This window comes from Rhinatrema bivittatum, chromosome 3 (assembly GCF_901001135.1).
Source record: "Rhinatrema bivittatum chromosome 3, aRhiBiv1.1, whole genome shotgun sequence".
Taxonomy (NCBI): domain Eukaryota; kingdom Metazoa; phylum Chordata; class Amphibia; order Gymnophiona; family Rhinatrematidae; genus Rhinatrema; species Rhinatrema bivittatum.
Genome location: NC_042617.1, coordinates 585,516,112 through 585,542,131, shown reverse-complemented (window position 1 = coordinate 585,542,131; position 26,020 = coordinate 585,516,112). Strand labels below are relative to the sequence as shown.

Here is a 26,020-nt window from a genome sequence, read left to right as displayed (position 1 = left end):
TTGTCGCGTTTTCGGGGAGCGGGTGTTTGTTTCCTCCACGGGATCTGCAGAGGTCATGAGGGCTCCCGGGTCGTCGGGAACCACGGTTCTGTGGCCATGGGCCTTGGTCCGGGAGGACTCGGCGTGCTGGGAGGTCTGTTTCGCATGCGTGAGTGAAGCGTGCGAAAGGCATGACATGGGCCAAGGCAAACTTCCTGTCAGGCTTTTGGAGAAAGTCTCTCATGCTTTACTGCAGCTGCACTCTGCGCCGGATCCAGGAGAGCTCGCTGAGGCGTGATGTTTGGGCAGCACTCTTTTGCGGGTGTGCAGGAGCGTGCTGCTAAACCGTAGATTGTGGTAAACATCTTGCCTGGCCTGCGGGATAAGGCATTCGTGCCTTAAGGCAGCCACACCGTCCCGGGTCCAGGAGGGCTCAGTAAGGCAATGTGATGTCTGAGTGGCGTCCATATGTGGAGTGCGTGAAAGCCTAATGCGGACTGCGGAACACATCCTGTTGGCCCTGTGTGACAGGCGTTTGTGCATTAAGTTAATGCAGCCGCACTCTTCCCCAGTGGCATCTCCAGGGGTGAAGGTGGCCTTCATGGCTGCGGAGCCAGCAGCGGCCAGGCTCTCTCCACTTGGTGGAAGGCCGAATGGTTCAGGGGAGACCAGAGGTTCCCTCATCCCCACTGTTCCCACTGATTTGGAGTATTTCTGAAGCCTTGAGTTAGTGTGGGGGGAGTCGGTGGAGGACATGGTAGCTGGTCTGAGGCTATCTCTGTGGACTTTGCTGTGCTCCAGGGTGCAGGAGGAAAAACGGCCACTGGTACACAAGGCTAGCACCCGGCTGAAGTGCCAACAGAGAGTAGTCAGGCTATCTTTTTCACCATCTAGGCCTTCGGGGGGGGGGGGGGGGGGGGGGTGGAGAGCTTTTTGGTGATGTTGAAAGGACCTTCTTGGATTCTGATGCTCCTCAGGAGGTGCTTTGGGGGGGGGGGGGGGGGGGGGGGGGGTGAGGTCCACAGTCCATCTGAGGAATGGTGTTCCTGATGCGGACAGGACCTCTGGTGGTGGAAAGGGATGACCCTAGAGGGGCTCACTCGTTCTGGACAGAAGAGGACCCTCAGGTTCTGAATGAACGAAGCATTAAAGTCACATAGGAGGAGTCTGACAATGAAGGGGTATCTGGTCCTAGATGGTCTGCGGGGTTCCCTGGAGATGTTTTCCTTTTGACTATAGTGGTGAGGAAAGTAGTACTCTGGGAGTGTGATACTCTGGAAGGCAATGGCGAAGTATCCTTTGCTGGAGGAGAGTTTGGAGCTCCTGAGGCTGTCGAAAGTGGACAAGAATATTTACGTTTCCTGTAAGAAGTTCAGTGGCATTCAGGGGTGCTTCGGACCAGAAGCTGGAGATGTTCAAGGTTGTGGCCTTCAGTCTTCCAGTGGCTATGTGTAATAGCTAGAAGCAACCAGCCGGCTTTTCCTGGATGCAGAAGGTGCAGGAGAGCAATGCTGTTTCTTTGGCCGATTCTAGGCATGCAGCTCACTAGGAAAGCAGGGTGGCCTATGTGGCAGATGTGCTATATGGTTTCATAGGCCTTCGTGAGGAATATGAATTCTGCGGTGACAACTCAGAAGGACTCAAATCACAGCTATGTAGATGCCGGAGGATAGGAAGACCAGCAAGAGATGTTTTCCACCTTGCTCTCGTGTTATAGATGCATGGAGTTGCTGTCCCAACAAGAATGCTTCTTTTTCCTTGCAAGGCTTAGGAAGGCAGCAGTTCTTTTGGAGGTCACGTAAGCCTGGCCGCAATAATTCCAGTCAAGGGGCCAGAGAGAATGAGGCATCATCATAAGGCCAGTCTGGTCCCCTTCTCTGTGGGGACCATTTGAGGGCGATTGACCAAGATATGACAGATGAAGAGGTTATGTAAGTGATGGCTGTGCTTCATAGTGTGTTTCTGCATGTCCTGCTGTCAGAGGCACATCTCCATTTTCCATTCGGAAGGACCATCAGAAGTTTCTTCGGTTTGTGGTGGTGGGACAGCATTTACAGTTCTGGGCTTTTTCCCTCTGCTTGGCTGTGGGCCTCACAAACCTGCACAAAGGTGATGTTATTTGCGGCAGTCTTTTGGCGTGAAGAGATTTTGCTTCAGCTATATAGGGCCGATTGGCTCATTTTAATGAAGTTGTAGGAGAAGTGTGTTCGGTGGTTCCAGCGGGTTATGATCACCTTGTCCTGGGTTGGGTGATAGATGTGGCAAAGAGCATCTTTGCCGACCCAGTTGTCTTGAGTTTTCTGGGGACTTTTTTTAATACCCAGAAGGGCAGGGTGTTCCTGACTTCGGTCAGGTTGTCGAAGTTTCAGGCGCAGGTAACACGTCTACTTCGTCTGTTAGCTGAATCTCATGGCGATGCATGCCAACGCAAAGTCAGCAAGGTTTTTCAGTTGCAGAGGAGAGGTCTGTGCAGTGTGTCTGGATGCTCGATGTGCCCTTGGCCGACAGGGATCCTACTGTACATGTTCCCTCCACCTAGAGTCCACATCCAGGGATGGTGGTGCTAGTGGCATCAGAGTGGCCGCAATGACTGTGTGGGTTGTGGATCTGGTACATCTCGCAGGAGTATGCCCCCACAGGTTAGCTCAGCATATTTTAGGATCAGGAGGATCACTTCTGTCTAGCGGCTTGGTTTTTGAGAGGTAGCGGTTGCACCTGAAAGGCTATTCGGAGTCTTATTTCCACACTTCTCCTGGCTCGGAGGTACTCTACGTCCTTGGCGTATGTCGGGGTCTGGAGGGAATTTTGAATCATGATGTCTACAACAGCAATTGGATTCCCTGGCTGTAGATAGCCTCATATCTTAGCCTTTCTGCAGCAGGGGTTGTCTAAGTTTCTGGCCTAGAGCTTGCTCCGTGTTCAGGTGTCCGCCTTGGGTTCCCTTAGGGGCAAGTTGTGGAGGAGGTTTTTAGCCTCTCATCCTTATCTGGTTCAATTCCTGAAGAGGGTTGAGTTTTTCTGCCCTCTGGTTTGGAAGTTTTGCCTGATTTGGAACCTCCAATTTAGATCTGCAATGGATCTGTGGCACTCCTTTTGAGCCTTTAAGTAGAGCGTCTTTGAAGGACCTGGCTTTGCAGACAGTTTTTCAAAGGGGGCCAAATATTCGGCTAGATGGATTTCAGAATTACAGGTGCTGTCTTGCAGAGATTAGGTTTTGCATACCTATAATGACGGAGTACCGTTGTGAATGGTCCCCTCTTTCTTGCCAAAGGTTGTCATCTTTTCAGGTTCATCAGATGGTGAATTTTCCGGTCTTCTGGAGTGGTCTAAGGTAAGATACCCCTCAGAATAGCGAGCTGCATCTTTGGTTTCTTTTGTGGTATCTGAAGTTTACTAATAGTTTTCGGCGATCAGATCGCTTTTTGTGTTGCTCGGTGACACGAAGAAAGAAGATAAGGCCTCGAAAGCATTGCTTGCTCGATGGTTGAAGGGGAAGCCCCTTGCTCCACTTATATTTGTAAGAGTAGCACAGTTCTAGTGGGACTGAAAGCGCATTCTACAAGAGCATAGGCTGGTTGTTTTTCTCAGGAGATTTGTGGGGCTACAGTGTGGTCATCACTTTATACTTTCACCAGTCTTTACCTTTTGGACATGCGGGCACAGGACGAGGCGTCCTTTGGTGAGAGTGTTCTTTGTGTGGGTCTTTCAGGGTCCCGCTCAGTTTTAGGGGTGCTTGGGTACGTCCCACTTGTCTAGACTGATCTGGGTATGAACACGAAAGGGAAATTGGGCTCTTTCCTGTAATACTACAGGTAAGCCCAGAGATCCACCCTGTCTATGCCGAAAGACTTAAGTTCTTGATAATCAGTGTACCATGTTTTCAGGGAATTTTTGCAGATTGAGTATGTTGAGGTCGGATTGTTTTTGTTTTATGGCTTCAGTTCCAGGGTTTCCAACCCCGAGTTGCCTGTTCGCCTTACAGTAGGGTTGTAGGATCTAATCCTTGGGTACAGGTCAATACTGAGGGTCTGCAGGTGGCAGTCTCAAATATGTAGCAGTGCCTCAAAGTTTTGTTTCCTGCCTCAATCTGCTGGTAGGGATGCAAAATCTACTTGTCTGAACTGATCTGTGGTATTATAGGAATGAAAATTAACAGGTAATAACCCAATTTTCCTTTATTAGTTCAGTCTAGTTCCTGTATGGCACAATATTTATGATCTTTGTTTTCAGGTCAAGCTGCAAGCATACACCATGAAGCAGAGGCTATCAGACAGCAGTGTATGGAGTTTCTATGTTATGTGAAGGTTTTTGTATTCAGGTAGGATACCAGCTATCTTTATACATTACTAAGAAATGCTTTTTCTCTATAGAACCTTTGGGTGTTACCTTCAGTTTTTGAGCTAAATCTTGCAGTTGGTCTCTGACTTTGCTTCCACAATAAAAATAAATAAATAAATAAATTGCTGGTCTTCATGGATGTATTAGGACAAATTATCCCCAGACATGGCAACAAAAGAGGCAGGGCGCACCACACTGACCATGTTGATTAGAGTGGTGAAAAGTAGAAACCAACCAAAATTCGCCAGGAACAGTCTAAGAAAATGGGCTCCCTTAAGCCAGGAAAGCAAAACTCATAACATTGGCCCAGAGCAGAAAGGAGAAGTAGATTAAAAAAGAAACCTTTATATTTCTTGGCATCCAGTCAGATGAATCCAGAACAAGTGGAATTATGCATTCCTACCAGCAGATGGAGATGAAATAAACTGACGTTACAGTATATTTATTTTATTTATTTATTTTTGGTTTTTATATACCGGAAGTTCCTGTATACAATACATATTACTCCGGTTCACATTTAACAGAAATAACTATCGCCGGGGAGGCGGTTTACATGGAACATATCGAATATAATGAACGGATAATAATCAAGGTAAAATCTATTATGAAACAGCTAAGATCAACTTAGAGAACAACTTAGAAAACAACTTGAAACATATAACTGACACAATATGAACATTACAATAATGCTGTAAGACAAGGCTGAAAGTTTGTTCTTCTTGCTTTTAGCTCTCTGGGAAAGCTTGATGAAAAAGCCAAGTCTTGAGTTTCACTTTGAAAGTAGTATGGCACGGTTCAAGGCGGAGGTCCGGTGGTAGTGAGTTCCAGAGAGACGGGCCTGCTGTGGATAGAGCACGTTTCCTCAGGGTAGATTTAGCAGGTTGGGTGATCATTCTATTCTGGTATGCCCTTATATATATTATATATATATATATATATATATATATATATATATATATATATATATATATATATATATATATATATATATATATATATATATATATATATATATTCCTGCAGCTACATCAGCCTGCCAGTATTCTCCGTCTCCAGCAGATGGATGTGCATCTTCTCATTGGGGATTGCTTCATTTTAAAATAAAGGAGAATTAAGGATAAAATTTGCCCTGCTCTCCTGCTGTGATACCAAATGATCCCTCCCCCAGTTGAGAATTCCTGAGTTGATTTCTGTGGTCCCTCAGATGTGTTCCTTGGTTCGGTAGCTGGTTTTGCTGGTGTGGACTGGCTGAAGAATGGGCAGTGTTAGGTTTGCGCCACACATAGCATTTTGAATTTTGGCCAAAAAGCTCCATTTTTGTCTCATCTAACCACAAAATCTTATCCCACATTTTAGCTGGGTCACTCTGCTTTTTGGCAAACTCCAGTTGTGCTTTGATGTGATTTTTTTTTTTTTTTCCTGTAATGGCTTCCTCTAGCCACCTTCCCATGCAGGCCAGTTGGATGCAGAACACTTGATATGGTTGACTGGGGCACCTCCACTCTAGTCTCAGCCTCTGAACTCTGTAGCTCCTTCAAAGTGATTGTTGGCCTCTCTGTGGCTTCCCTCACAATTCTCCTTGCTCTGATGTTCAGTTTTTAGGGATGGTGCTTGTTCTGTCCCCAGCAGTGGGTACATGTTGGTACCTGTACATACATTGCAGTTTAACTATGTCTAGTGCAGTCCTTATTTGTAACCCATGATAAAAGCCTGTGAGCCCTGCCTTTAAGGGGAGCTTTGCCTTTAAGAGAAACTCCCTCCCCCCTGCTTCTCTCATTGGGAAGGGTCTGCATGCTCTCTCAATCTAACTTGAGTCTTCTTAAGTGCCTTATTGGCTCAAGGAACTGCCCTTCTTGCTCCCCCCTATGTCACATGGATCCTAGGCTCGCTACCATTGGATCTCTAGCCCCAGCTTGTGGGGACGTTTCCTGTAATCACTCTCCAAGACTGTTAGTCAGTCTAAGCCAGGCGGCTTCAAAGGCCAGAAGTGCCTGCGACCTCTGTAATACAATTAGCTTTTTTACATTTCTTCTCACCGCTTTAATTCTAAAGACTAATCAGCTTCAGAACCCCTTGCCTTCTCACCCTGAATCCCAAGAAACTCCATCTCCCTTCTCCTGCCTACCTCCAGCCACAAAGATCTCTGCCAGAGGCACATGCGTTTGGAATGCGAATAATTGTAAGTAATGGAAAATTATCTGTACAATAAATAATTTCAAACTTAAAAGATCTTTGCCTGAAGACTGATTAAGAAGAAAAGTTAGCTGTCTGGCGGAGGGAAATTTGTGTATTTCTTATTGAGCCAGCACAGTGTTACTTACAGCGCTTCACCTCATGACCCACATGCAAAGTTCAGTTTGTGAGCAGTTGCTTTAAATGAGGATGCAGAATTGACGTTGACCTTCAAATTCCCTTCCAGTTTGTGAAGGGTAGCGTGACTGTGAGCCTTTTGTGCGGCAGGGTAGTTGACGCAGCCTCGTAGACGAACCTATGCTGGCAGCTGGCCAACATGCCCTGTAGCGGGGTAGTCTGGAGCTTCACCTGAACCAGCCACTGCCCTTGGGTTCTGGTGGCCGGCAGGACTTAAGTGGATCCCTAGGGCAGGGAAGAGAACAGGAGTCCAATGACACGCTGGGGTCAGGGCAGGCAGCAGGCTAATGGAGCTGGAGACAGGCCAAGGTGGGGGCAGGCAGCTAACCAGGATGGTTAGGTCCAGGCAAGAGGTCAAGATTCAGAGAGTCTGGCTAGGGGTAGTCAAATACACCTTGAGATCCTGGATGAGATGGAAGGACAAGACAAGGCAGGACAAAGAATCAGGAACTCAAAAGGCAACACACACTGCAAAGGCAGGAGACTCGTTGCTGAGGCAAAGCAGGAAGGTCCGAGGAGCACTTGTACAGGGCTGGGCTACCGAAGTCATCCAAGGGTGTCGCTGGCCTTTTCCCGCCATGGTCCTTTTAAGTGGGGCTGTGCACTATGTGCCTGTGCCTAAGGAAGCCGTAGGGAGGCGCCAGAGCATGGCGGCAGAGAGCGGCGCTGGAACTATTGGAAGAGCTGAGGCCTGCATGGTCATGGCAGGGTACAGGGCCATCCCGCAAGCTGCGAATCGTAGCACAGTTTTTTTTATTCATAAGGCGTACGTTAGTGGAAAGAGGCGAATACAAAAATTAATCTAAAATCGGTACAAAATATAACCCATTTCCCCTAAACAAATTTTAAGTCAACTTTTTTAGCAAAGTAATGGTACACTCATACCATTGCTAAACACATTGTACCCCTCAGTTTTACTATGTGGCCTATATTTTTTAATTATGTATGGTTCTCAACCACCTTGAATGGTAACAGAGCAGATAAATTCAAGTTCTTGTTACCTGACTTAACTACTTTGACTTTGTATGCAAGTGACCGTGACATTAAGTTGAATTGTTTCATTTAGGATTTCCTTTGACAATTACAGGTATCTGGAACCCCACAAGGCAATGGATGATAAACCGCTTCACCCCTACGAGGAGTATGAGGCCCACCTACCCTCTGTGCTGGTGGAAGAGCTGCATGCGTTGACCTTGTACGTTGGGCATCTGCATGAACTGCCCAGTAACGTCTTGGGAGCATTTACAATTCAAAACCAGGGAAAGGTTTGGTTATTCCTCTTCCTTTAATATACATCCTGATACCTTTTCAACACAAAATGCCCAGTTAAGATAGAACCACAGAATAGAGGCTGCATGCTTTGTTGTCAAATATTGTTCTGTGTTTAGAATTTTGGCTATCGTTATGATTTTTTTATGATCTTGAGCTGCAGGATTTCTCCAAAGAATATTTCTCCTGGGAGAATTCTGCCACATGCAGAATTGGTGCAGAATTCCCCCATCTGCACAGAATTTATAATTTTTTCACAGAAGTTGTAGAAAGGCCTGCGGGCCGTGAATGGAGCCCAGCCCACTTGGGGCACAAGAAGTGAAGGCCGCCAGGCTGTAAGTGGAACCCCATCCAGCTCGTGGACAAAGAGCGGGAAATCAAGAAAGTCTGTGAGAGAAAAGTGTGGTACTGTCTGCTAAGGGTGAGTGTGTGTATGCCAGAGAGAGAGAGGGAGCCTGTGAGAGGGAGTGTGTGTATGAGTGAGAGATTAGGATTGAATGTGTGTGTGTGTGAAGACGTGTGCTTATTGTGTGTGAGGGGGAGCCTATGTGCAAGGGTGTGTGTGTGTGTGTGTGCCAGAGAGAGAGAGGGAGCCTGTGAGAGGGAGTGTGTGTATGAGTGAGAGATTAGGATTGAATGTGTGTGTGTGTGAAGACGTGTGCTTATTGTGTGTGAGGGGGAGCCTATGTGCAAGGGTGTGTGTGTGTGTGTGCCAGAGAGAGAGAGGGAGCCTGTGAGAGGGAGTGTGTGTATGAGTGAGAGATTAGGATTGAATGTGTGTGTGTGTGAAGACGTGTGCTTATTGTGTGTGAGGGGGAGCCTATGTGCAAGGGTGTGTGTGTGTGTGCCAGAGAGAGAGAGGGAGCCTGTGAGAGGGAGAGTGTGTATGAGTGAGAGATTAGGATTGAATGTGTGTGTGTGTGAAGACGTGTGCTTATTGTGTGTGAGGGGGAGCCTATGTGCAAGGGTGTGTGTGTGTGTGCCAGAGAGAGAGAGGGAGCCTGTGAGAGGGAGAGTGTGTATGAGTGAGAGATTAGGATTGAATGTGTGTGTGTGTGAAGACGTGTGCTTATTGTGTGTGAGGGGGAGCCTATGTGCAAGGGTGAGTGTGTGTGTGCCAGAGAGAGAGAGGGAGCCTGTGAGAGGGAGAGTGTGTATGAGTGAGAGATTAGGATTGAATGTGTGTGTGTGTGAAGACGTGTGCTTATTGTGTGTGTGAGGGGGAGCCTATGTGCAAGGGTGTGTGTGTGTGTGCCAGAGAGAGAGAGGGAGCCAGTATGAGGGAGTGTGTGTATGAGTGAGAGATTAGGATTGAATGTGTGTGTGTGTGAAGATGTGTGCTTATTGTGTGTGAGGGGGAGCCTATGTGCAAGGGTGTGTGTGTGTGTGCCAGAGAGAGAGAGGGAGCCTGTGAGAGGGAGTGTGTGTATGAGTGAGAGATTAGGATTGAATGTGTGTGTGTGTGAAGACGTGTGCTTATTGTGTGTGAGGGGGAGCCTATGTGCAAGGGTGTGTGTGTGTGTGTGTGCCAGAGAGAGAGGGAGCCTGTGAGAGGGAGAGTGTGTATGAGTGAGAGATTAGGATTGAATGTGTGTGTGTGTGTGTGTGCCAGAGAGAGAGGGAGCCAGTATGAGGGAGAGTGTGTATGAGTGAGAGATTAGGATTGAATGTGTGTGTGTGTGTGTGCCAGAGAGAGAGGGAGCCTGTGAGAGGGAGAGTGTGTGTGAGAGAGACAGAGGGAGAGTACGCAAGGGAAGGAGGGAACCTGTGTGAGAGGCTGTAGAGAGCTGGGGTTGGAGAGTGTGGAGAGGAATGGAAGAGATAGTGGAGAGCAAAAGGTGTTGGGGCCCTGAGAGGACTGTGAAAAGGGCCTGGCCAGTGGCGTAAGAAGAGAGTTGACAGGGGCACTCTTACAGTCTACTTTTAGGGGAGTCATGTTCAAAATATTTAAAACTCTGTATCTCTGAGTCATAACTTTTCTGCAGTACATTTTATTTATTTATTTATTATATTTTATTTAGCGTTTTTCTATACCGGCATTCATGATTAGAATCACATCATGCCGGTTTACATTTAACAGGGGGTGTAAATTAAAATAAATAACTGAACAGAACTGAAAAACTGTAACAAGTGAAATGAAAAACTCTGAAGTTACAATAAAACTGGGTGGAGGAAAGTCTGAAGGAACTTAACAGTAAGAGCCATTATTTACAATATTCTAAGAGGGTCTGATTGTGGTTGTCGTTAATATGCGATTCAAATAGTGTCTGTGTTTGAACCACCACGTCTTAAGCCTTTTTCTGATCACTGTAAAATCTGCAGAGTTTTGCTGAATGTTGCATCTTTTTGTGCAGAATTCCCCCAGGAGTAATTGAATGTGGAGTAGTCGCACTGAGTTGTGTGCTGCCTTCAAAGAGCTTTTCCCAGGTTCTAGAGCATTGACCCGCTGTCGTTACAACCAACCATCTCGGTTTTCTTTGAATTTCCATTTCTAGAACTCATTTCTATATTTTGCTAGTTTTGTGTAGCTCAAGCTATTTTTTAATTATTTTGTTTATTTATTATTTTTATATACCGATGGTTTAAATGTCTTTATTTGGTACTTGTCTATGCTTTGACTTGTACGCAGATCCTCTGTGCTCTTGTGCATGGGAGCAAATATGTACTGATGTTGTCGTCATATGAGTCTAAAGTCAAATGTTAAAGCTTCTCACTCTTATCCATTGTCTGCTTTGAAGAACTTAGTGTGTGAATTGATGCACAGGTGCATTTTTATGTTCAATGTTCTGTGTCTACAGAGCGCAGCTTGGAGAAGTCTGATCTGGTGACGATCCCCCATGCTAAACTCACAGTGCTGGGAAGGTGGTTCCAAGTTTCAACTGACCACCTCCTTTGAATCAATCCAAATTGCATGTACATTTTCTTTGAGCGGCTCTACCATAACCAGTTTTGTTCTTTTGGCAGCTTTTTTTTGGCATGCATTGTTTTTTTCAGTCATCCTAGCCATTGCACCATTAACAAATTAAAGAGTGAAAAACCCAGTCATTCCAAACATGTGTTCCAGCTGTAAGTGACAGCCATTCACATTGTAAACATTCATAAAACATCTCCACTAGTTCTTCAAAAAAAACAAAAAATAACATGCAAAAATATCAGAAAAGACCAATCTTCACTTTTAAAAGCAAGCTTTCATTACAGACAAATTGATTCACAGTCTCACTTTTAAGAGCAAACTTTCACTCTGCAATGCCAGAAAAGCTGGTTCACGAATGTTTAGTTTCTATCCTTCAAGATAATAAGATTTCCACAGAACTCTTCATGCAGAAAGATACATATAGCCGCCTCTGTTTTGGTAAGACATTGATGCTGTTAGGGCTCGAGGAAGGGGATGTATCAAGTTAATCCAATAAAAAGGTATTGCATTTTCTTTGTTAAAATGCACGGACGTAAAAGGTTAAGAAATGAGTTGTTAGATTTTAGATCTTGCATTTATTTTTCGCTGTAGTTCTGTTATTACTCAGATGGTAGGAAAGATGTTTTGTCTGTCTGATGACATTGAGTGTATCTAGAAACAGGACAGCGAAGCCTTCCCTCCCAGAGAATCGGATGACCATGAGAACCATTTTTGCTGGACCCAGTCTGCATGTTTCACTTGCACGGTTTTAGCGGCGCAGTCTGCCTTGCTGCACCCTGGGATGGTCTTCTGTACAAGATCACGAAGCATTCCTTAAGTACAGTATAAAATGAAATCCTGTCCTGTGTGTTTTACTTGGTCAGGTGGCTGTAAATGAGGCTTCTCTGGGGGATTTTACATGTTCCCTTGTCACATTTTTATTCTAGCTGGAAGGAAGGAAGCACTTCAGTGGTGCAAGAATCAGGCTTTAGATACTGGCAAACACCTTGCTAGGTTTCTTGAGCAATGCTGATGAGATGGGCGACAGAGGCGTCTGTATTCAGTGCCAGCATTTACATATTGACCTCTGTCAAAGTGATGCCGCTTAACACTTTTTTTTTTTTCTATAGGCGGGATATGCAATGTGTAGCAGTAACTGCAGCAGATTTTCTTCTTTGATAAAGAAACATTAGAGGTTGCTTGTAAACATGCTTACCTTTACTTTCAGCTGTTTCCTCCATCGTGGCATTTACTCCATCTTCACTTGGACATCCACTGGTCCGTGCTGGAAATCCTTCACCTCCTGGGAGAGAAGATGCTTGGTAATCTTCTATGCCTATGTATTTATTTTATTTATTTAAAAAGGCTTTTATTCTGCCTATAGTGAGGTGTTCATTCTGTCTTCTGCCCATGTTCTTCACTCATTCTTTCAATGTGTTTCTTATGCTTTTTTTTTTTTTTTTTTTGGCAGTCTTTAAAAAATGCAAGTTCATCAATATGAACAATTTTATATGGATCAGTATCTCATGTATTTTTATACTGCTCCTACTATCTGAAAAGCCCTGCCAAAATTTATTAGGCAGGAAAGGTTACTTGAAATTCAGAGGTTTAGTTAAAATGAATTGTTTAAATCTGCTTTTTGCACATGGAGGAGCCAAGATGGTGGCTTGCTAGGCTCTGGGTGTGCTGGCTTTTATCCTCGCAGTTTTTCTTTCTAAGCGAAAAGGGAAGCCCAGGCAATTCCCTGATCAGCGCATGTTGGATTTGGCTTTCAGACAGTCGAAGCTGTCTGTGTTGGGGTTTCCACCGAGGGAACGCTGGATCCGCTGGAGGCATCTGTCAGCCCCACCCCCGAGCGCCGCCTCCACCCCAGCCAGGCGCTGAGGCCGTCTCAGAAAGATGACGCGGCTGTTGCCATGGCGGGAGGGGCCTTCGGTGGTGTAGACCCGGCTGGCTTAGCTAACAGCAGTTTTGGAGGTAATGAAGAGATGTTGCAGCTGGCCACCTCTTCACGGAGCTCTGCAGCCGGAGATGGATCATATTTTCTCCTGAGTTGCCCTTCACAACCCCTGGTAAGACCTGCTGAAGTCTCTTTAGACTCTCTTAGGTCCATTTTGGTGCAGGTGGACTCTGCTATTTATATTTAACACTTTTCTATACCGACCTTCATGGTAGAGACCATATCAGGTCATGGTAGAGACCATATCAGGTCTCTACCATATCAGGTCTCTACTCTATTTATTTATTTATTTTTATATACTGGTGTTCGATTTTTACATATCACATCGGTTTACATTCAAACAAAAATGCAGGAAATCAGGCTTTTGTCTAATATATTGAACATTTAGAATATAGGAATTGTTAACAAGGGATATAAAAAGAACATGGAGAAGGTTAACACTACAGGTTGCACGAAGGGGTGCACAAAGGGGAGTGCCCCTTTGTCATGCCCCTTCGGCACGCGACGCCTGGTGTTCTGACGCCGTTTAACTGTCCTGAGCTGTCATCAGTGATGCCGTGGGGGTGGATCTCGCGTCTCCCCTCACAGTTCCAGATTAAATCCCTTCACTTTTCTTTCCTTTCTCATCACTGTGAGTTGTAGCAGGGTGCCCGGTAGTGGTGGTGGGTGGCCTTATAGCTATATCTAACTGTGCCTTGGACATTGGTTTGTTTTATTTATTTAATATCTTTTATATACCGACGAACGTTGGGAACATCTCATCGGTTTACAGGGAACAGAACTTAGCAACAGGCTTTACATTTGTCACATGATTATAATAGGAACAGTAGAAATAACAATAATAACAAAAACAATAACATACGAATAATATGGAAGATTATACAAGTAATAATTAACTAAGTGGGATACATGATAGTGGTTATTCAAAAGAGAGGCAGGGAGATTCTGCTAGATATGATTGATATCATATTGGTGAAATCCGTTTCAGAGCTTAGAGAAGTCCACTCACAAAAGGCTCCTAGGGATTGAGTTAAAGCAAGTGCATGATATTCAACGTGTCAACGCTGCATTAGTACAAGATGATGCTATTCATAAGAAAACTGAACAGCTTGAGAACTTTCCAAGGCATCTGAACTTATGCTTTCTAAGCTTTCCTAAGTTACCAGGGATTCCAGTGAAAGAAATTCTGAAGAAATATTTCATCAAAGCTTTAGGATTGCCTGACGAAACCCTGTCCACTTTATTTTCTGCTCTCCCGTAGGGGGAATGGTTGACCCTTGTCCACTATTCTCGAGAGCTCAGTTGAAGAGGTTGAAGAAAGAGACTTTTTGTTTTAGAACAGAATTTCAATATGACTTTGAAATTTTATTTCTGCAAAGCTCATGCTCTCTTTTAGGGGAAACACATCTGGATTTAAATCTACTCTAGAGAGAAGGAAATTTTTCCTTGCTATGCGTCAGGAAGTTTTGTCTTTGGGAGAGACGTTTTTGCTTAGATACCATGTAAATGTATTGCCACTTATGCTGGTAATAGATATAGTTTTTTGCCTCAACAGTTACATTTTTTCCTATATCAGAAGAAATCTCTAACTTCAGTGCCCCTAGTAGGCGTTTAAGTATTAAGACTGTAGCAAGTTAAGCTCCGTTTCCTATATGCTCCCTCTATGCCTGCATTTCCTACCCCTGATATTGTGGACCAAGGCTATGTATTTCTTTTCTCTTTAATTTTCCTTTTTCATAAGTATTTCTATTGTAGAAATATTCTTATTTGATTAGCCTTTTCTTTGTCATTCAATGTTTTTGTAACGATAAATTTATAAATAAAAAAAATATGCTTTTGCACAATTTGTTGGCTATTGTTTCTGCTTTCTGGCTGTTGATTTTACTTTATCACATGCTGCTATTGATATATTTATAAGTTTCTTAGTTTAACTCAGAATGTTTTCTGGATGTAATACTGGTGAGTTGCTTTGTATGATTTTTTTTGTAGGAGTTATCAAACTTTTTACACTTATTGGGTGTTTGTATTTTCTGTTAGTCCTTTATGTTATGTTTTAACCAATTTAATTTATTTTATTAATTTGTATATTGCCTGGAGTCTATTTTAGTTAGACGATGCATTATTTATAGTTATGTATATATATTCATGCACAAATCAAAGCAGACAAATATCTAATGAGCTATTGAGAGGACTTTATTCATCTAGTGATTTGTGCTGCAGCAGAAAAATAATAGTTTTTGCATAAAGATTGAGTCCTTTGGCTCAGTCTTTATGCAGGACAGGCAAATCAGTTGGACTTTTGCATGTAATAGAGGTGATGCAGTTGGGGCTCCTGTGTTTATATGGGCAGATCCAGCAGGTGTTAAAGCTGCATTAGGCTGAATTCCCTCCAGCTTTCATTCAACACTCAAATCAGTTTCACTTGACCAATCAACCTTTGAGCAGATTAATGCTCCCCGTCCTTGGGGAAGCTTGCGCTGACGTCACTGTTATAATGTTGGCATAATGGGAGTACCCAGAGGTTGTACTGCGAGGGCCAGTTCTAAAACCTTGTTTCCCCGAACTTATTTTGGCAAAGGAGTCATTAAAAAAAAATATTAAGAGGCCTACATTCTGAAGGTAAATTGTAAGAATTTCTTTCGGAGGTCTCAGTTTTTAAATTCTCCTGGCAGGCAAGGTATATCTTCTCTACAACATAATTTAAAAAGAATTGATTGATAACATTAAACTATTCAGCCACCATCAGAACTCCAAAACTAAAGGTTATAGCAAGCACTTAAGTCAGTGGCATATTTTATAGAGAAAACATTTGAAAACCTCGATGAGAACATTAGGGTTTACTATTGATAAGGAGTGTTTAGAAATAATATGAAAAATCTGGCTTCCTGGCCATTTCAACCAGAGTATTGATGAATTTAAGGTTGGAAGACTCTACTTATCAGTGACTCACAAGGTGGGGACTGGAGAACGGAGAGGGAAACTGGCAGCCTCATGCTATCACCGAATCCGATATAAGCATGAAAAACCCAAGTTCTTCTCTGGGTATGTAGTGTAGGTTTAGAGCGGCCGCACCTTTATATACCAAGGAAACAAAAAGCAAGTGTGTTCTACTTTAAAAAAAAAAAAAAAGAACAAAAACCTAATTTTATTAGGGGAGGTCTGAATTGTGAGGTTATCTTTTCTTCCTAGTTTGTAATGCAATTCAGAGGTTATATTCAGAAACTGAATAATGTTTCTGAAAGCAGTTTTCTTCAGGTGAACCAGAAATCTTCTAATTTTTTGAGAAATCTAGGACCTTTCCTTTTCCAATCTGTTTCTTGAAGGTTGCCTTATAACATTTTGTCTTGCTCCTCTTTCAGGACAAGTTGTGTATGCTCACCACTTTGTGAATATAACGGGAGAAAACCTGACCAATGTCAGTCTTTTAGAAAATCAGTGTGGAAACCTCATTTGTGATCTGATAAGTCTCTCAGTTACAAAATATGCTAAGGTAAATTTTGTATTTATGCATTTTTACTGTGAGTATTTTAATTCATAGCTGCTAATGTAGGACTTTGCCTGTTTGTTTCTCTTGCATGGGGGATAGATGCACTGGAAAAGAACAACGTAATTAAACGGTAGACTGATTTAACTTTTTCTGTCATGGGAATCTCCTCTCATAGCACCATGAATCAGTAGGGCTACAAAGGACTTCAGAGGTCATCTACATTTCTAGTCTGCTGTTCAAAAAAACTTGCTCACAGTAGATGATAAATTGAAACAATTGAAGCAATATAAAATAACCAACAAATTATAAAAGCATCAAGCACTCAGCATAAGATTGTTATCCAAAAGCCTGCTGAAAATACAAGGATTTAACCTTTTTCTTAAAGGATAGACCAACTCCAAGTGGAGGTCCAGAGGAAAAGAATTCCATAAGATCAGCCCTGTCTCCTGAAAACCTTGTGAGCTTGTTTCCCCCAAACTTACTTGTTGCAGAGATGGAACACAGTCATCCTCATATCAGAGCACAGACTTCTAGAGGGTACATAGTGCTGAACCAGAACCATCCCCTACCTCAATCAGGTTTCACTATTTGCATCATCCCAGACAGGTGTATGTCTAAGCTTCTCCACTGGGGAGGGGCAAGAAGTAGTGGCATTAAATTGTAGCAAGGAAGATAATAGGTTTTAGACATTAGGATGAACTTTCTAACTGTAGTATTGGGAGGTGGTAAAATCTCTGTCAAGGGAAGATAAAATATTTTGTATTTATAGTCATTTTGTTCCACCTTTCGTGACACACTGCATGGTTGATTGTGTTTGAGGACTGGAGAATCTCTTAAAAAAAAAAGATGCTTAAGACCAGATTTCATACTTCTAACCAAGGGTAAGTACATTGGAAGCGCTCAGACCAAAGGTCCATCGAGCCGAGCATCCTGTCTTTTGACAGTGTCCAGTCTGGATCTTGAGGAAGTAGCTGGCAGATTCCAAAGAGCAGATCAAATTTATTGTTGCCCACTTCCAGGGATAAGCAGTGGCTTTCCCCACGTCTAACTTGACTGTTTTTCTAGGACCTTCAAATCCTTTTTAAACTCTGCTATGCTAGATACCTTGACCACATCCTTCAGCAATAAATTCCATATTTTAAAATTGCATTGAATGAAAAACTACCTTCTCCAATTTGTTAATCTGCTACCCATTAGTTTTGTAAAGTGTCCCCTAGGCCGTGTACTCTCTTAAAGAGTAAATAACCATTCCCTATTTATCTGTTGTACCCCACTCATGATTTTATAAACCTCTTATTATATCCCCTTTCAGTTATTTCCTCTCTAAGTTGAAGAGTCCTAACCTGTTTAGCCTTTCTTGATAAGGAACTGTTCCATTCTCTTTATCATTTTTGTTAACCTTCTCTATACCTTTTCTAGTTCTGCTATATATTTTTTTTTAGATGGGGTGACCAGAACCGAACGCATACTCCAAGATGTAGTGGCATTATAGATCTATGATATTCTCACTTCTATTCTCCATTCCCTTCCTAATAATTCCTAACATTGTCTGCTGCAGCACACTGAGCTGAGGATTTTAACATATTGCCCACAATGACAACAAGATCCTTTTCCTGGTTGGTGACTCCTAATATGGAACTCGGCATTGTGTACCTGTAGTTTAGGAAGTGTAGATATTGGTATCGAACTACTTTTGTCCTCAAATCTGTAGAAATGCTCCTTGTGTAGGAACAGTAAAATGTGCCACACTAAACTGGTTCAAAACATTTCTAGAAAAGAGGATACAGAGTCAAAATTCATAATAAAGAATCCCAATACCACCCTTCTAATAGAGGAGTGCCGCAAGGATCATCACTTTCACCCACCCTTTTCAATGTCTACCTGCTACCACTCTGCCAACTACTTACAAAATTAAGCCTGAAACATTTCCTTTTTGCAGACGACGTACAGATCGTAATCCCTGTAAAAGAATCAATCTCAAAAACAATGGAATACTGGGACAGTTGCCTATTAGAAATTAAACTTCTCCTCAACAGTCTAAACCTTGTACTCAATGCTTCGAAAACAGAATTCCTGCTCATATCACCGGAAAACAATAACACACTTCCTAAACCACCCACACTCCTTCAAACAACCCACGTAACAGACTTAGGAGCCATCCTAGACAATCGTCTCAACCTCAAAACATTCATTAACCAAACCACCAAAGATTGCTTCTACAAATTACATATCCTGAAAAGAATAAAACCGCTGTTTCACACTCAGGACTTCAGAACAATCTTGCAAGCAATAATCTTTTCCAAACTAGATTATTGCAACTCATTACTATTAGGCCTCCCAGCTTCTTACACCAAACCTTTACAAATGGTTCAGAACTCTGCAGCCAGAGTCCTTACAAATTCCAGGAAAATTGACCACATTTCACCTATTCTCAAAAACCTCCATTGGCTTCCGATCCACTCTAGAATCATGTACAAAACCATTAACATCATTTACAAAACTATCAACCAACACACGCAACTCGACCTACAAATACCACTTAAAAAATTCACCTCCGCCAGGCCTATCAGGGAACACTACAAAGAGTCACTCCAAATTCCAAAGGCCAAAACCTACCAACATAAATCCTTGAGTCTCAGAGCCTTCTCATCAGCAGGTCCAGCTCTCTGGAACTCGATCCCACCTGATTTGAGACAAGAGCCATGCTCTTTAACATTTAGGAAAAGACTAAAAACTTGGCTTTTCAAAAAAGCATTTCCAAGCCTTGAATAAAACCTCCTCTCACTAGCACTAACTCGTATGCAATAACGGAATGTAAACACGAATCAACCAACCTCAAACCCTCTCTCACTAATTCCTGCTGAATATATATCATACTATTACCATTCACAACTGTGTCATATTTATTCATTTGATTACCTATGTACCGTTTCATAGTCTTATTTTTTCACTTGCTATTCTAATGTATCAATAGGCTGAAATGTAAATATTGTGCTGTTCAATTTCTCCCCTTCCATCCCAAGTTTATTTGCCTTGTTTTTTGTAACTTTCCCTCTCCCTTTTTCTGATTCACTGTATTTAAAGTTCAAGGTTCTTATTGAAAATATTGTTTTTTACGTTACGTTATGCTTTACACTCCTTGTTATTTGTAAACCGGGTTGATGTGATGCCTATCATGAAACTCGGTATAACAAAAACAATAAATAAATATTTATTCAGTCTTTGGCTGGCTCTTTTATGCTTGTTTGTGCAAGAGTGCTCATGATTCAGGACCAAACTCTTCTCTTACATGTAGGTTTCCTTCAAGAGCATATGGATCAATCTTTATTTGTACTTACTTGCTATCTACATTTTAAACGTGAAATAGGAAATTATATAAACTTTACAATAGCACACCTATGTTTCAAACATTGCTTGGTTGCTCTTTACATGCAGGCTTGTACTGAAATCTACCGAACATTAATTTCTTCTCAGCCATTGGCAGAATCCCACATTCAGTTTGATATTTTCTGTGTAACTCAGTTTAAAGTATTGGTTCTATGATTTGATCCACTTGAGATGTTTTGAGTATTGTTGCAGTAGTCGAAAGAATGGTGAAAAGTTGTGATATCATTGTGGGTTGCTATCAGGAGGAGGTCCACAATGGAGCTGGCCCTTGGGGAGCAGTTGTGGCCCACTCATGAGGCTGCTTTTTTTTTCTTTTTCCCCTAAGGAATTGTAATTGAAGTTGAGGTGTCTATCTAGTTAGCAGATTTTGTTTGCGGTGGGAGTTGGTTTATGTTAATTCTTAGTTAAATACATTTTTTTTTCTTTTAGTTTCTTGTACCCTAACAGAATCCATCTCTAATGAGAGTGGGAAGTAGGATCTAGTTAGAGGTTAGTTTTAGGACCTGTTCATGAAATGAATTTATTTTGATTATAAATCTGTTTATAATCTACTTTGGATGTTCCCATTGGGTTTGGTAAGGTGAGATACAAGTCTAAAATAGAAGAAAAAGCTTACAGTTGGCCATGAAACTTTCTTAGCATTCAGACAGTTAATCCACAATGAGTAGGTTATGCACCTCTACCAGCAGATGGAGATGGAGCAAAGCTGATGTCACGGTATCTATACCCCAGCACTGACATCAGCCCGCCAGTATTCTCCGTCTCCAGCAGATGTTGGATGTGCATCTCCTTACTGGGGACTGCTTAAAAAAAAAAAAAAAGAGGAGAAAAGAAGGAAATTACTTTGCCCCACTGTCCTCTGGTGATAACTTATGGTCCCTCCCTCAGTCGAGTTTTCCTGAGGAGATATCTGCAGATCCCTCCCTCAGTAGAATACCTCAGCCTGGTAGCTGGTTTTCTGGCGTGAGTTAGCTGTAGAGTGAGAAACAGCTGAGTGCGGCAGTGAAGGCCTTTTCCTTCTTCCCCTGCAGCCAGAGACCAACTCTATATTTGGCTGGGACGGGCCGAGCTCAGGAAAAGAATAGATAAGTTTAAAAAAAAAAAAAAAAAAAAAAAAAAGAGAGATGATTTTAAGGATTCCATTCCTTTTCTAGTCTCCGAGCCTTGGTGTGCCAATCTGACATCCATTCTGGCCTCTGGGGGAGCTTGGGGAGTTGTGCCAGCTTGGCAGGTTGAGCAGCCTTTTGGCTAGGCCCCCCTCTCAGGCTTTGCTCAGACGCCGTGTGGTAGGCCATGGCAGTGTTTGTGTGCTTTCTACATGTAAATCCATGTTGACTGTGTTCTATTAAACCATGTCTTTCTATACGATTTTGATCTTGAAAATAGTTTCCACTAATTTTTCCCGGCACTGAAGTCAGGCTCACTGGTCTATAGTTACCCAGATCGCCCCTGGAGCCTTTTCTAAATATTGGGGTTACATTGGCCACCCTCCAGTCTTCATGTACAAAGGATGATTTTAATGATAGGTTACAAATTTTAACTAATAGTTCAGAAATTTCATTTTTGAGTTCCTTCAGTAACCTAGGATGCATACCATCCGGTCCAGGTGATTTGCTACTCTTTAGTTTATCAATCTGGCCTACTTCATCTTCCAGATTCACAGTGATTTCATTCAGTTCATCTGACTCATCACCCCTGAAAATCATCTCTGGAACTGGTATCTCCCCAACATCCTCATAAGTAAACATGGAAGCAAAGAATTCATTTAGTCTTTCTGCAATGGCTGTATCTTCCCTAAGAACCCCTTGGTCATCTAATGGTCCAATCGACTCCCTCACAGGTTCCTTGCTTTGAATATATTTTTAAAAATTTTTGAGTTTTTGCCTCTATGGCCAACTTCATTTCAAATTCTCTCTTCGCTTATCTTATCAATGTTTTACACTTAACTTGACAATGCTTATGTTTTATCCTATTTTCTTCAATCGATTATTATACTACTTACATCGCACAGTATAATAATCCTACAGCACTCCTTTCATTGCAAAACCGGCTTCAAAATTCTTCCGTTTGTCCCACATCATTAATTTTTACCGCTTCTCAATTCTACAAAAATAATAAACATATGCCAAATTCCTAATCAATTCAATCATTTAATATAATGTACTACCTTTTATCTAACACTTACACAATGGTAGTTGACTCGTCTCCAAATTATTCCGCTATTCATTTCTACCCTCCAATATTCACCAGATATCCATCATTGCTTCACCTATAATGAAACATCCATGATAAATTAAGCATCATTGCCTCACCTAATATCACTAAACTCCTGATATTTCAAATTACTTACTGACAGCATTTTCAGAGACGCATTCATCCAACGATTCACCATACCGGAAGAAGAATTCTACTTCCCTCAATTTAAAGAGCCTTTTATATCACTACAAGCCACACCTAACCTTCTCTCAACCAATCCAATTTGTCCATTTATTACATACCTCCAGCTACTTACGTGTCCATACGTATTCCTCCTATTAGTCACAATAAACCCTGCCCTTTTCTTCTTTCAGGAAGATTCTTTCTTTCAGGAGTTTTTTCATGTACATCTTCTTTCATGGATTGATGACCTGAGATTTTTTATTATAGCACAGTGTATAGAAAGTCATCGAGGGGGATTCATATTCCATTTATCACACACCTCTGATTAGCTACGCCTCCATCCAACTCAATACGATTCCTCACACGTAATATGTCGCCCAGGTTCTTTGAGGAGAGATTCATTGACTGCTATTGATCAGGTTGACTTGAGGAATAGCCACTGCTATTGCTGGCAGCAGTAGCTGGGATCTACTTAGTGTACTGCTACTTGCCAGGTACTTGTAGTCTGGATTGGCCACTATTAGAAACAAGATGCTGGGCTTGATGGACCTTGGACTGACCTAGTATAGCAATTTCTTATGTTCTTATGACTTACCATCCAGAGAAGAACTGCGGGGCTGGTTTATGGAGCTCAGAGCAGATATGAAGCAACACAGGCTCAACCTTCTGGTGTCTGTATCGGAGGTGCACAACTACGTGGTGGCACTTATGGGGATGAGCTCGACGCGTGGGTAGATAGCCATGCTGACATTATTAATACATTGGCGCAACAACAATCAGCACAAGCTGAAATCACGAATCTTGCAGAGAAGCTGGAGGATCTAGAAAACCGCTCTTGGTGGTATAATCTACGGATATGAGGAGTGCCGGAAGTTGTGGCATATAACACCGGAATCATTGCAGTAAAAATATGCTCCTTAATACTAACCTCTCAAGCTGCAGGGGCTCCTGCTGCTGAACGCTCCACTGCACACATTAAAATTGAGTGAACACACTGAGTGCTTGGCCCTAGGCTGGACAACCGGGCTAGAGACACAATTCTATGCCTGCATAGCTTCTCTCAAAAAACCCTCATCTGTGATGCAGCAAGGAAGCAAGCTAAGTGGCTTTGGGAGGTAACATCATCACCATCTTTAGTGACCTCGTGCCTTCAACGCTTTGAAAAGAGGAAGGTAACGCAATCCCGTCAGGAAGAACATATTCGCTACAGATGGACATTCCTGTTCGGCCTATAGTTTGTGCTTAAGGGAACCTCCTTATCGTGTAAAAACCATATTGGAAGCCAACAAGGCCTTTAAGCAAGCCATCCAACTGATACAATTTGCAGTGCCCAAAATGGTGCCGAGTACTCCAAAGACAGCAGCGTTTCCTAGATGGCAGTGTGCAGGCAAAGGAGGACAGAGGTTGTGTTGGCAATCCGGTGAATCGCGCTCAGCCCTATTGGACCAGGGCTGAGGGCATTGATAGGCTCTCTGATTATAAACTATTTATCTATGCTGCAACGTTCTTTATCTGCTAACTCTAACTGGGTTCAAAATTGCCATAAGGTCAGGACGCCCACAAGATGGCATCCTCATATCTAATTTTTTCACACATGAAGGGCTTTGTCAAATATCTGGAACCTTTGGAGCTAGCTGCTAAAAACATATGAGGGTAACCCCTAAGGGATAGGATACGTTCATGCCGTTTCCTCAAATGAGTTTCCTGTAAAATGACAATGGCAGCTTTGTAAGAGACCACCTCCTGCGAAAGAAGCTGTCGCTTCCTAAATGTATTAAGGCCTTTCACATTGAATGAGAAAATTCTAGACATCATTGGAAAGCAGATGATGAAAATATCTTACTGATTTGCATGGTTAAGCACTCCAACACACATCCCTAGCCAAAGCAAAAATAGTGACCTCTTTTTATTATGTGCCTCCCAAAAAAGATATGAGTGCCCTCACCCAAGAATTTTCCTCTTCCCGATTTTATGATCTGCCTGAGCCCTCTGGCAGATCCCTCTTCTTCTAGGGGACATCAGTGAGAGACCAAGATGAAAGCTGGTTCCAGATATGCTGGTATAGACATCCTCATATCTGATTTTTTTCACACATTAAGTGCTTTGTCAAATATCTGATCCCATAGCCAATTATATCCTTGTGAAACTTAATGTGGGTAAAGAGGTTGTCACTTTAGTCAACATATATGCACCTAATGCCAATCAAACTTCTTTTCTGAAAGTACTGAATAACATATTGCTCTCCCATGCTGAAGGATTGCTAGTTGTTGGTGGAGATTTTAATTTTACTCGTAACCTTGTATTAGATGACTCCTACTCCAGCACAAGGGATGAGCAGGCTTTATCCTCTCTCCTAGCCCAATGGAGTTTAGTGGATAGCTGGCAGAAGAGGTATCCTCACTCTCAAATCAAAAATTTTTTTTCCTCATCTCATGGGACTTATTCCTGCATTGATTATTTTCTTATTGATAAAATGCTACAGAAAAGAGCAGTGGGGGCAGGCATTGGAAATATTACGTGATCTGACCACGCACCCGTCTGGTTGGACATTCACTTTCAAGACTTGGATGAAGGCCAGAAATTTTGGCTGTTAAATGAAAGTCTCCTGAAAGACGAGACACTATGCAAAGCTATAGTTAACTGTTCAAGAGATCATTTCTCTCTGCATTCTTCTACATCTAAGTCCCAGGGGATGGTTTGGCTCTGTTCGAAAGCAGTGGTATGGGGTCTCTTAATCTTGCATGCCACCTTTAGGAAGAAAGAGAGTCTAAACGCACTCAGCTGCTGGCCAAAATTACAAGGTTGTCTGATGTTCACGTGCAGACACAGTCCAAACTAGCTCTCCAGTGTTTTTGCTTCATCATTTGGAGATCACTAAACAGGGATATTTTGAGAGAAGAATAAGGCCAGTTGTTGTTTAGCCTGGCATTTGAAATCCTTCCACCGGGGAAATAATCACCAAGTTTGCTGATATTCAGAACTGCGTATCCCAGTTCTATGCTTCTCTTTATGGTACAGATGATGGTATATTGGCCAAGGATATTGATAAATACCTTGATTCGGTATCTCTGCCATGTCTTACTCCTGATCAATGGCAGTACTTGGAGAGCCCGATTAGTACTTCTGAAGTTTTGCACGTTATTAAATCCTTAAAACAAGCAAATCCTCGGACCTGGATGGGTTCTCTAACGAGTATTATAAGCGATTTTCCCATTGTTTGGTTTCTTCTTTGACTGATACGTTTCATTTTATTATAGAGGGGGGGTTCTCTTCTGGTTAATTCTAATGTAGCTGAGATTTTTGGCAAAACCTGACCCTGGGTCCTATAGACCAATTTCCCAATTAATCTAGATTTAAAAATTTTGGCCAGAGTATTAGCTATGCTTTTAAATAATTTTATACTGCTGCTGGTCCATAATGACCAAGCTGGCTTTATTCCCAATCTATTAGCAGCAGATAATATCCGTAAAATCGTTGATATTCTTTGGTGGATTTGAAAGGAAAGTGTTTCTACTATATTATCTATTGATGCTGAGAGAGCATTTGATTTGGTACCCTGGTCCTTTTTATTTAAAACCCTGGAAAAGATGCAATTTGGTCCTTTCTTTCTCCAATGGATTGTGAAATTGTTTGAATCCCCTAAAGCTAGAGTTAAGGTTAACGGAAGCTATGGGAGCTGCTTTGATATTGGGCATGGGTCAAGACAAGGTTGCCTTCTATCTCCCCTGTTGTTCGCTCTCTTTTTAGAACCACTAACTACCAGAGTGCGTCAGTCCAACCAGATTATGGGAGTCAGCTTGGGGTGCTTTTTGCTCAAAGCTATCTTTATTCGCAGATGACATTTTGTTTACTTACTGACCTGGATATTTCTTTAACAGGTGTAATGGCTGAATTGGGCGGTTCAGTGCAATTTCTGGCTTAAAGGTTTAATCTTGACAAATCCGAGATTTTAAATGTT

General features: G+C 42.4%; 1 protein-coding gene across 3 annotated transcripts in view; it reads left to right on the top strand.

The window, feature by feature from the left end:
* Window positions 1-26,020, top strand: part of MMS22L (MMS22 like, DNA repair protein) — a 172,796-nt gene that overhangs the window by 13,776 nt on the left and 133,000 nt on the right. For all 3 annotated transcript variants that reach the window (XR_003855772.1, XM_029596676.1, XM_029596675.1), the window contains exons 5-8: window positions 4,210-4,297; window positions 7,775-7,952; window positions 12,078-12,171; window positions 16,169-16,299. Coding sequence is in view for 2 of the 3 variants with exons in the window: in XM_029596676.1 (XP_029452536.1) it covers window positions 4,210-4,297; window positions 7,775-7,952; window positions 12,078-12,171; window positions 16,169-16,299 (491 nt within the window). In the remaining variant the exon portion in view is untranslated. The remainder of the gene's footprint in view (window positions 1-4,209; window positions 4,298-7,774; window positions 7,953-12,077; window positions 12,172-16,168; window positions 16,300-26,020) is intronic.